At 41.0% G+C, this 11,959-nt stretch overlaps 1 protein-coding gene and 1 pseudogene across 1 annotated transcript in view; both read left to right on the top strand.

Annotated features, from left to right (window-relative positions):
• The window catches only part of LOC101590005, a 26,641-nt pseudogene extending 18,132 nt beyond the window's left edge, over positions 1 to 8,509 (top strand).
• Armc4 (armadillo repeat containing 4) overlaps positions 8,118 to 11,959 on the top strand; it is a 208,388-nt gene continuing 204,546 nt past the window's right edge. The window contains exons 1-2 of the mRNA XM_004641825.2: positions 8,118 to 8,173; positions 11,301 to 11,570. Coding sequence (XP_004641882.1) covers positions 11,347 to 11,570 — 224 coding nt within the window. The 5' untranslated portion in view covers positions 8,118 to 8,173; positions 11,301 to 11,346. The remainder of the gene's footprint in view (positions 8,174 to 11,300; positions 11,571 to 11,959) is intronic.

The following is an 11,959-nucleotide window of genomic DNA, read 5'->3' as shown; positions in this document are numbered from 1 at the left end:
AGTAAAGCCATGCTGTTATGTTGAGCTATAGGGGACTCAGGTCAACAATTTCTGACATTGCCAGTCAAGTGGAACCCCCAATACTATTATGGACTAATGAACTCATTTTTATTATTTTGCTGAGTTAACACACCTATAATATTTAAATGATGGAACTTAACAAAAAAAGGGTATACAGATGAATGTCCATTTTTGTATCTGTGTATTCAAAGTGGCTAGGATAGATATCTAGTTACATTCTCTTCATGAATAGAGGGATTTGTTCTAATGGTGTTTGTAAATAGGATTTCATGTCCGCATCTTGTACAGCAGTTAACCACTAGGAAGAATGTATGCTGTGTGTTAATTATTGAAACTGTGCTACCAATTTGGTTTGAAACTGTCTCATTGCTATTTGTTTCTCAATGAAATTATGGAAAAAGGGAATTATAGTAAAAACCTTATTCTACATACTCATGAATTTTATCAGTTAAAATAGTAGATAGATGTCACACTTTGACTATTATTTTTTCATACATGTACCACTTTTTTTTTTTTTTTTTTTTTTTCAGAATGGGGGATTAAACTTAGGCCCTTGCACTTGCCAGACAAGCACTTATTCTACTGAGCCATCTCCCAGGCCCCATAGCACATCTTGAATTGTGAAAATTCCACCCTAAAAAGTGCTTGACCACACTGGCACCTTAGCTCAGTGTTCCACAGGTCATTGCAGTATGCTATCAAGAAGGGTGTTTCTAGCAATATGGTTCATGGTAAGATTAGTGGATCCCATAGTCATGTGCGTATTGCTGAATCAAGAATTCATCTAGACTGAATTCTTACCTTGAGATAATTAATGTGTGTGGTGATTGTGTTGATGGCGGTGCTGGCAGAGCTACTGTGGGCAGGGAAAGCAAATCCATATTTGGAATATATATAAATCAGTACCAGCAAAATGATCTGTTTTTGTCTAAAATGGAAAGAATCTATCATGATAGCCCTTTTAGTTTTTCCAACACAGTCTTTGCTGTTGGAAGATTGGACATTTAGCAGTGACATTAGTTAAATTAGTCTGCCTGTCACTGGTCCCATACACAACCTCCCTTCCTGCTATCTTGAACATCTTTTCTTATAGGTGGTCATCCAATTTCAGCACTTTCAGTGAAGGGGACTTAGAGTCACTGAAGTTGCTAGTTTCTACTGATAATTGCTATCCTAAAAGAGCAATGGAGCCATCTGAAGGTGCTGCTGCTGTGTCAGTTTGGGATGATAGCCTGTCTGTCAGGATGCCTTCCTATCGGAGTAATATTATCCCATACTTGTTGCAGACTGATCAGGCCTGCAATCTCTCAAACATGTGGATGGTGAAGGCTTAACTAAAAGAGAGAAGAGGTTAAAGAGCCTCTAACTGAATTCAAGATTCTCTAGGGTATGACACAGAACTTCTCTGGGTAGCCTGCATTTATTTCGTTTTCAAACAAAAGAGGGGGATACTGAAGAAAGCATGGGAATCTGAGTGGAATCTAGCAGGACCTTGGCAGCTATCTTCCCAAGTATTAAATTATATCAGTTAGGAGATCTAGTTTATCGTTAGGTTGACATTTATTGTAGGAGTGTGGAGCCTGCAACTCTAGTCCCCTTTTATTTAATTGGGGTTGGAGCCAAACATGCTCAGTTGTGGCCTTATTTTTTTATTTTTTATTTTTTTATGTATTTTAGGGAAGGGTCTACAGGGTGTTCAGGGTCTCACTACGAGATCTGACTTGTAGTGATCTGCCTGTTTACAGCCTCCCAAGAGCTGGGATTACAGGCGCACACCACCATGCCCAGTCTCAATCACTGACTCAGTGTAACCCGGGGGCAGGGCCAGCATAGCAGGCCTGGGAATAGAAACCCCAGCCCTTGTGCCTGCTTGCAGGTGCTTTAATCCACTGAGCCATTTGGCTGGCCTATGTGGCCTTATTTTGGCCTTGAGGGATCACAGCTTTACAGGCCACTCACTACAAGTTTCAGCAAGGACCAGTGATTATCATAGAGGTTCACTTACTATGAATCCACAGCTCATCTCCACATAAGGGGCCTAGGCCTTGGATAGGAGCACATGCAAACATGGAAAGCTAATTGGTTAATGTTAAGTCCTGCTCAGAGCTGCTTCATGGTGGTCTTCATTACCTTCTTCCAGGCTGTAGGGCATACCCTAAGGCAGTAGCTATTATAGGAGAATGTGGCAGGTATGGGGCAGCTTCTGGAGTCTGTGACCAATTCTTGATCCAGTGCTGGGATTGTAGATGTGAGTGCTACACCCTGGTCCTGGGGCGGGTGATTTGCATTACAATGTGAGGAGGGGAGAGAGGCCAGCTGCTGCCCTTCCCTTTTGCTCTCATGCTCTGGCCATGTAGTCATGTGCTGCTCTGCCTTGGAGCCAGCTGAGTGTGGACTGAAACCTCCAGCAACTGTGAGCTAAATAAACATTTCCTTCCTTCATTTTGGGTGTCAGATATTTGTCCCAGCAATGAGAGTAGAGTAGCTCAGACATACCCCATGGAGAACTGTGGAGCTTAGATGATGTTAGAGAATTTTCCCTTATGAAGGCAAAAAGGCAACTGTTTACTACCAACCAGGCATAGATCAAGATTTGTACTAATAGTATTTAGACAAGATATCATGTCTGCATCTTGTACTCTGAATAGCTATTACGAAGACAGCAATATGTAATGTATTAATTACTCTAACTGTCCTACTAACCTGTTTTGAAACTGTCTCATTGCTTTCTTTCTCATTGAAATTAATTTAAAAAATAAAGACAAATATAACAACCCCCCCCCCAAAAGAATCAGTCAAGAACTCCAGAGGCTGCCCTATGACTGCATGAGGGTTTGTGGGGGGAGGGAACTAGACACAAACCATAACATGGTGTCTGTGATTGTTTTGCAATTTGGCTTTTTTTTGTGGTACCCCGGATTGAACTGGGACCTTGCGCTTGCCAAGCAGGTGCTATATTGCTGAGCTATATCTCTGGCCCTGTCTGTATCACTCCCTTGATAGTCCTTGATATAATTTTTACGTATGTTTTCCAGCTAGGAGTCTGTGTTCTTGGGATTCTGAGACAAAATATTTTCTATCATATAATCTTGGTGACATCTTAGAAACACAGGTCAGCTTTTATTTGTTCTTGGAATAAAATTTTAGCTTTTACCATTGCTTAAATCACAGGTCTTCAGCTCCCAGGTCATGGATTGATCTCGGACTATTGGGAACTAGGCCAAACAGCAGGAGGTGAGTGGCTTGCACTGTCCTCTCAGTTCCACCTCCTGTTAGAACAGTGTGACTGGATTCTTACAGGGGCAACCACCCCTAAGTGTGAGCTGCACATACTAGGAATCTAGGTCTGCTGTCTTTCTGAGAATCCAGTGCTTAATTATCTGGTGTGGAGCTGAGGCTGTGATGTTGGTCCTGAGGATTGGCTACAAATAAAGATTTATGTTAGCAGAGAAGTTTGACTGCACAGAAAACATAATTAATTGCTTGCAGGCTCATATCGAAGCCCTGTCAGTGAATGGCAAGTGACATTAAAGCTACATCTGATGGTACCTTTTATAGAGACAAGTGAGTTGATGTCCTCCAATTGTACAGTTATATTTGATATCAGACTAAGTCAGAACTGAACATTTATTTTATTTCATGTTCAGCTGTTCTGTTTTTTTTTTTTTTTTTAATTTACCATTTCCTTCTTACCTCTTTCTTACATGGTACATGTGTCTTAGTCACAGTTTTGTTAAGCCCATAGGAAAACCTGAGCCAAAATTAGTAAAAGAAATCAAACATAAGGGCCAGCCAAATAGCTCAGCAGATTAAAGCACCTGCAAGCAGGCACAAGGGTCAGGGGTTAGATCCACGGGCTTGCTGTGCTGGCTCTGCCCTTGGGGCACACTGAGGTTGGGTGTGGTGGTGCACACCTATAATCCAGCTCTTAGGAGACTGTAAACAGGTGGATCACTATGAGTCTGATCTAGTAGTGAGACCCTAAACACCCTGTAGACCCTTCCCTAAAAAAAAAAAAAAAAAAAAAAAAAAAAAAAAAAAAAAAAAAAAAAAAAAATATCAAGCCTAACTGGAAAGCTTCTTTGGAAAGGGAGAAGACCCAATGATGAGAGAGCAGAAGTAAGACCACTAACCAAAGAGAAAGCTTCATTTATAAGAAAATGCCACGAGTCCTACTTAAAATCATGGGTTTTTTGCAACAGGCGATTCACATTCTCCAAGCTTGCCTTGTATAATACATAGCCAGTTGGCTACTCAGTGGAGCCAAGAAACCTTCTAAACTGCACTGCCACATGGAAACCAATTATACAACAAGCCTTCGGGCTTTAAAAAAATAATGGGTATTAAGGACAGAAGTAATTGTGGAATACCACTACTTTATCCAATGTGTCTGCACAGAGAGCATCATTCTTACTGGATAATTGTATTGCTAAAACTAAGAAGTTCCTTACTATTGGGGAAGACTTGATTCTGCCTCATGTTAAGATTAGTCATGGACTTTAGGAGAGACTACCGACCAGAAGGTAACACATGTAATTCTTCCAGCTAGCACTATAACTAGATCAGTTGAAGAAATAGCAGAGGATATGAAAACACAATTGTTAAGGATCAATGATTCACCACAGTATATAATCCAGACTGATGAGTCTACCATACTGATAACTAGGCAACAATGCTTGTCTTTGCATGATATTTTTTCAGGAGGCTATGTCGTGTGCACTTTTGTTGTAGTTAACACCACAGCAGCAGAACTGCTCAAATCTTTGACTGATTACATATCAGGAGAGCTGAACTGGTCATTTGTGTCCTGTGTTCAGAGCAGCAGCAGTCATGGTTTTCTGGTTTCATTACTTGGGTCAAAGAGGTTACAAGTGAGAAATGTGTTAAGTGCCCTCCCGGAAGGTGGGTCTACACATGGTATCATCCAGAGAGAGATGCTGGCTAGCTGAAATATGCCACTCAAACTTAACAACATTTTTCAGGATGTGATTAAAATATTAAGCACCTTAGAGTATATGCCCTTAACACATCTTTTTGTGCTGTTCTTTGGGAAATGGACACAAAACACATGTATCTTGTCTTATATACAGAAATGAGATAGCTTTCTGAAGGTAGATCCCTGGATAAGTTTCTGACTTAGAAGAGCCACTGCAGAGATTTCTCATAGAAAAACACTCACCAGTGGCAGCATATTTGAATAACATGTAATGAGTCACAAAACTTAAGTGACAAACTCAATATGCTCAACAAACTCAATCCATCATTCAGAGCAGAGTGAAAACTGTGTTCTAGTCCATAGGTAAAGTGACTGCACAAGCTGAAGGATCTTACTGACTCTTCCTTATGGTGAGTTGCATAATTATTTCATGTTATATTTTAATATAACAATAGAAATAAAAATTACAATAAATGGAGTACCCTTGTGTTATCCCTAAACCATTCCCACCCTGTCCATGGAAAAAATCTTCCACAAAGCTGTTCCCTGGTGCCAAAACATTGGGGACTGCTGGTTTAAACGTCTTAATTCAATCCTGTCAAACTGTCCATCCTTTTCTCATTTTTCTCCTTTGCTTACTGTATTCTGCACCACTGGTCTTCTTTTTATCCTGGGGCTCTTAAATAGCAAGGAGAACTTTTGGAGGATGAGGTCTCAACTGCATAACTCAGTTCTATGAATAGAATGTCTGATACAAGTTGGTACCCAAAAGCTTTTACCAACTACATTAGCAACTAGGATGTTTGATTCTAAGGAGAAGCTATTTCATTTCCAGACCATAGGACTTGGTCTGTAGTGTATTACTGAGTCATATCTTAGGAGATGAGTCATATCTTAGGAGTCACTTAAGGTGAGACTTTCTAAGAAAAGGTAAGACCTGATAGATTTGATCTTTAGGATTCCACAAGATTTTATGTAATTTTTTTTCTCATCAGAATTCCTATTGATTAAAAAAATATTCCTATTGATATTCCCTGAAAAATTTCATTGAAAGATCCTGGCCTATGAAGGGACTTAAATCTTATTACTGTGTAGGTGACTACTTCTGTACAGCCTCCTGAGGTGTAATGTCTCTCTTTTTTCTGTTTGAGTTACTGAACACTTAAACCAATCATGCCTGTCCCTTCCTCCCTCAATGTAGCCTGTTAATCTCTCTGTTGGTTTCCTCACTAGCTGGCTCAACTCCTCCCAACCCCCCATGAATTGGATCCTTGACACCTGCTGAAACTTGTGCATAGAATGCCGCATGCTATTATTCTGTCAAAACCCTTATGCTGAAGTCCTAGCCCTCAGGACCTCACAATGCAGTCTTATTTGAGGTAAATCTTTACAAAAGTATGGTCATGCTAAAATGAGGCCTCAGAGTCACATTAGAACCACTATCCTTATAAAAAGTGGAAATTTCCATAATGAATAGGCACACAGGGAGAACACCATGTAAACATGAAGATATCTCGAGGGGCCTGCAAAAAAAATACTGGTGTGGAGCATCCCCCACCCCAGACCTCAGAAGGGCTTTAATTTTAGACTTTCAGGCTCCAAAACTGGGAGAAAATAGTTGCTTAAGCAACTCAGGATGTGCTGTGTGTACACTCTGACAGCCCTGCAAACTACAACACAGAGCATGTACTTCACCTCTCCTGCACCCGAGGATGTGGCTTACCCTAAGCCAGAATAGATAGTTTTTCAGGAACCATTTTAGCTGGTGTAAATTCACCAAGGAAAACCAAAAAGTTCCAAGTTCTTCCCAGGGGAGCCTGGCAGGCTTTTTTCTGAAGTTCCACCAGACAGCACTGGGTCCTATACCCATGTCCTAGCTACAAGTGCTGGGAAAGACCTCAGCTGCAGCAAACTCCTGGCTCTAGTAACTGTGTCTAAGAAAACGTGGGCCTCACCTTCCAGGTGCCTAGTTCAACAGGTATCAGAACAAGCCACGGTTCAAGAGGTGACTTGTCCATTTTGTTCTTTCTGTGTGTTAGTCACCCACCTAAATCCTGGGGCTACAGATTTCCCGGAGTCCAAGAATTTTCTGAAGCTTACTTTACAGTGGTTGGAGACAGGTGACAAGACAGAGAAGTCTTGCTAAGTCCTCTGGGAGGTGCTGCTGGGGCAGAAGTCTAGACTTCTCTGCAGGTGGAGATTCTTTTAGGTAAAATTATTCCATTCCTAACAACTTTTATACTTTCAAAGAGAGAAGAAAAGAACCCAAATAAAATCAGACAAAGCCCAAGCATCTTCCCCTGCTATCTCCAGCGTCTGCAGTCAGGCATTCTTGAGTAGGGCAGTATAACATCCTGACATGCAAAACCCTAACATCATTCCACACAAGGAAAGAATTTTTCTTCTATTCATCCACCTTAAATTATCCAGTATCTGGTCCCTAAATACTCTACCTGCTAAAGTTGAATACTGCTTATTCTCCTTTTTCCAACCTTCAATATTCTCTTTTTCCCCCACTCTCCCATTCCCACTCCCCCACCCTTTTTGGCAGAGTTTCTAAATGTGAGGTTAAGACCATCCTAACAGCCGAAAAATGCAGGAAAACTGCATTAATTTTTTTTTAAAAAAATGTGAGAAATCAAGATACACGTTTTAATTTTAGTCCAGTTTTCTAAACTAGACTATTGAAGAGTAGATTCTGCTTCTGCAATGTGTATTGGTGTTGCACCAGATCTACTTTTTGGAGAAAGAGATGAAAGCCTCAGATACCCCAAGAAAGTGGCCCAATGCTATTTTTTTTTTTCGGGTTCTGTGAAAGGGAAGCAGAATATATGGTGTGCAGGCCTTTGGAGAAGCTTACTAGACACTGCTTTTCGTCTGCTTCCTGTTCCACGTTAAGTTTCTGAAAGCCCCCAGCTGCTCCCGAGTTAAAGGAAGGTAAACATCTCCTGCGGCCTGGCAGGGGTGGGGTGGGGTGGGGACGATCCTGGATCCCCAGGGAGGAGGTGACCGTTTGCAGCCGCCCCAACCCAGGTGGCCGGCGGCGCAGGTGGAACGCAGCGGGGCGCAGAGTGGCAGTCCCGGGATTCCGCGCAGCGGTTTGGCTGGAACCCGGACTGTGCGGGTCGCGACCGCGGGGACCGAACCTGCCTGCTGCGTGGCGCGGGCGTTTACGGCGTCCTAGCAACGGAGGACGCGGCAGCCGGGGCGCTGCAGGTGAGCGCTGCCGGGTGTGGGGTGCTGGGGGCCGGGGTGCTGCGTGGTCGCGCCGCCCCAGGCCTGCGTCCCCCTGGAGATCTTCGTTCCCTCTCCGGCACCCGGGTCCGCGCTCCCCAGTCTCCCTCCCAGCCCCGCGTCCCGGTCTCGGTCCCCTTCCTAGGTCTCCGCTGCGCCTGGCACTCCCGCTGCGCGCCCTCGTCCCCCGCAGGTGCCAGCTGCATTCGGCCCGGCCCTTCGGGAGCTTCTCCCCTCCTTGCGTGCGCGCCGAGTCCCCGGGATGGGCCCCGAGTGTCCGTAGCTGCCTCAAGAATTCGGTGCAGAGCTCTGAAATAAAATTGGTTTCGTTTTATTTGTGAAAGTAAAAGCTTCAATCTGATACGTAAAAAGAAATACCGTGCCTTATTGGATCCGGAGAGAAAACGTGATTCCCAGCTGGGGTAAACAAACTTACAAAAACCTTTTTTTCCTTGTTACTTTTGAACTTCTTTTAAACAGTTTCTTTAACTCAAAGATAAAGTCTTGTGTAATTTGAGCGTCCTTGGGTAACCATGGTTACAGTACGTGGTCTAAAGAGCTAGGGGCCTGGCGCTGCGTGCAGACCGAGAGCTTTTGCATCTTACCTGAGTTATGCTGACCATGTTTGACCATCACTTATTTTCTTCTAATAGCGCTGCTCTTTCGCGCTTGCCTTCTGGATAGTCAAAAGCCGGGTGAGGTTAGAACTTGTGCTTAAGCAGCCTCCACGAGTAAAGCAGTCTCTTGCTGTGGTTTCTTCCGAATCCTGGGCATCAACTGACATACATTCAAGTGTGAGTTGCATTTACATTTCTATAGAAGTTTCTCAAGACAGAAAAGAAGTGTGTGCATGTCTTAGCTCCCTTTTCTGAGAACTTTCTACGAAGTTGCTCTATACTGTGTGGACTACAACAATTATTAAGTTGTGCAGTTTCACATTTTTTAATAAAAGGTAAAGAGAAGAAATAATTCATATGTTATATATCTTTATAAGATCACCAGTACGAGTGTTGCACTCCAAATTAAAAGTAGACAGAACTGTCCACCTAAGCTCTTCTGTATAAGGTAAAGAAAGCTGTTTATCTGAGTTTATACTTATGCTGATAACACTGGCAAACTCAAAGTTTACATGGCTTCCACTACCTGCTTTATATGTTTGAATCTAAAGCATTTTGTATCAGTTGACAATAGAAACAAGAGAAGTTCACAGAAAAAATTAGATATTAATTATATATTGCATTCCACTAGGATTGATCTATTTACCTGTGTAAAGATTATATAATCACATCAGTTAAGTTTCAAGTCTGTCTGACCCAACACTTCCTTTGTATAGCAAATATTTTGTAATTATACTTCACTATTCTGAAATCAAGATCACAGACAATAATCCCACATTTATAATGTAGTCGGAGATATTGATGATAGCGTTCTGTTTGTTAGTGAAGGAAAATAACTGTGAATGCTGGGGCACTGCTTCACTGGAATGCAGAAGGAAGTTGTCAGACACACTTCAGTCTTACCTAGAGTTCCCACGAACACATAAGCTCCAAATGGATGGTGACACAGATGCACAATCACAATTTGAATTTTGTGAATAATAGCTTAATGACATAATTTCCAAACTGATGAGAATTGTGGTAAAGTTCTATGTAAAATGAAATATGAACAATTTTCCTTTCACTTAGATTCAGTTACAATCCTGAACAATTCAGAATATAATAAGACTGAAAAAAATGCTTTTATATTTTTTATTTAAAAAAAGAACCCCTGCATGCTCACTATAGATCTGAAGTTTTTGCTTGCCAGATGGCCTCCTGGTGGGTGCAGTCTTACTTAGGACATTTGACATCTTTCATGCTCTGCACTGAGTGCCAGCGATGCCCCTTCCCATTGTCCTGGTAACTAGGTAGACATCTGTACAGTATTTCCATACTACCTCCCAGCAGGAAGTATTTACCTACTGAGAGTCGCTGAAATCCTGTTATTGGATTTCAAGATTTAATACAGGAGAGAAAGTAAACTCTCCAAGTCATTTCTGTAGAGTCTGACACATATGAGCCTTTAAAGTTGTAATGGGTGAAAAAAACTGGAATACTCTATAGTTAGCTTTATGACCGTTGACCTAGTGCTCTGGAAGGCAAATTTCAATAACCAGTGTTATTACAAATGAAAAAAACCCCAAAAGTACAGGTTATCTGAAAATAGTATCCTTCATATATTTGTAACAGACTCTTTTTTCTAACATGGTTTTTATTTAATGGCACAAATAAGGTCATCTTTTTTAAAGGTCATCTTTTAAAAACTTCTCTAAGTAACCAAAGTGAAATTTATTTCATTCAACTTACATTTTACATTTTCTTGCTAGACTTTTGATAATCTGCTTAAATAGACTAAGAAAAGACTCTTTTTTTCCTTATAAATATGCAAGATGTATCAACAGGGCATGCAGTGTTTGAATTGCTCAAATATTCTTGTAATAAGATCAGCATGTCTTACACTAATTTTCAGAAAAAAATGAAATTATTATCTGCCATTACTATTCTTATTCTTATTAATTCAGGAGGCATGTGGGTTATTTACAAAGTTCTCAAAATTATGCTTGTCTGTCATTGTGCTCTAATACAGATATTATGACCCAAGAAAGTCAGACTTGCAGAGTTCTTTTAGCACATTTCTAAATGACTTGTCACTCAGCTCAAATGAAGTTTTCTTATTTAAACTTCTAGCTCCTTAGCAGAGCTGTGAATCAAAACACTCACTGCCAACCTCCTTCAGTTTTACTTTTTTCCACTTTTGCAGTTTTCTGTATGGATTTTCTGACCATCTGTCTATATTCTCCGTTTTCTTTCTTAGGCCTAGTTGATGTTCGAAAAACATTATTGATTCTAGCGCAGGCAGATATTGGAAAATCCCTCCACACTAGTAAGTTTTACTTTTAGAACTTTTTCGTTATTTTATCAAATTCAAGAGCAATTACATAGTTAGAAAATGAAGCACTAGATTAAGAAGCAGACTGTGGATTGAGTAGTACTAATATAAAATCCTGAAAATGAAAACTGTAGCAGTGAAAAGGGACGCTGCTGCCTCTGTTTAACTCCTTCTGTTCCAGTGCAGTGCGTGCCTGCCCTCAGATCTGAGGAGGATTAGCGGAAGCCATGGGTGTGGCGCTGACAAGATTGGCGCAGTGGACAGCTGCGGGCTACGGGACTGGGACCTTGGAGATCACCCCTTTGAATGAAATATTACTGAAGGAGATCATTATATTTGTGGAACATTTTATTTATGATCACCCCCAAGAAGCGAAGTTTGTTTTTGTAGAACCACTTGAATGGAAAACAGATCTTGAGCCCTCAGCATTTGAATCAGGTTATATTGTCAGGTAAGCCACTAAATTGCTTCTAGAATTGAATTTCATTATTGCATAATTTTTATTAATTGGTTGTGAGTTTTGGAAAAGCCCCTTTGCCTCTAATTTAGGGGTTTCCAATTAGAGAAATCTCCTAAATTAGGGGTTCCCAATTGGAAACAGTCAGATGAAATTTGAGGATATTTCAATGAGCCAACACAGTGTTTTATCTAATTTATGCACTTAAATTTTATTTTCTTTTGATAGAGGTTACATTTTCCACATCACCCCTTCTGCTCCATGCTTGGCCTTTCTGCTTGTCTTATTCAAACAAAATCCCTTTCAATACCTTGTTAATTTAACAAAATTTAATTTTTTTTTAAATTTTAAAAAGTACAAATAAAAAATGGGCTAGGGTAACA

The sequence above is a fragment of the Octodon degus genome, unplaced genomic scaffold, assembly GCF_000260255.1.
Source record: "Octodon degus isolate 3935 unplaced genomic scaffold, OctDeg1.0 scaffold00144, whole genome shotgun sequence".
Lineage (NCBI taxonomy): Eukaryota > Metazoa > Chordata > Mammalia > Rodentia > Octodontidae > Octodon > Octodon degus.
The sequence above is the reverse complement of the archived record's forward strand: the minus strand, read 5'-3'. Positions and strand labels throughout refer to the sequence as shown.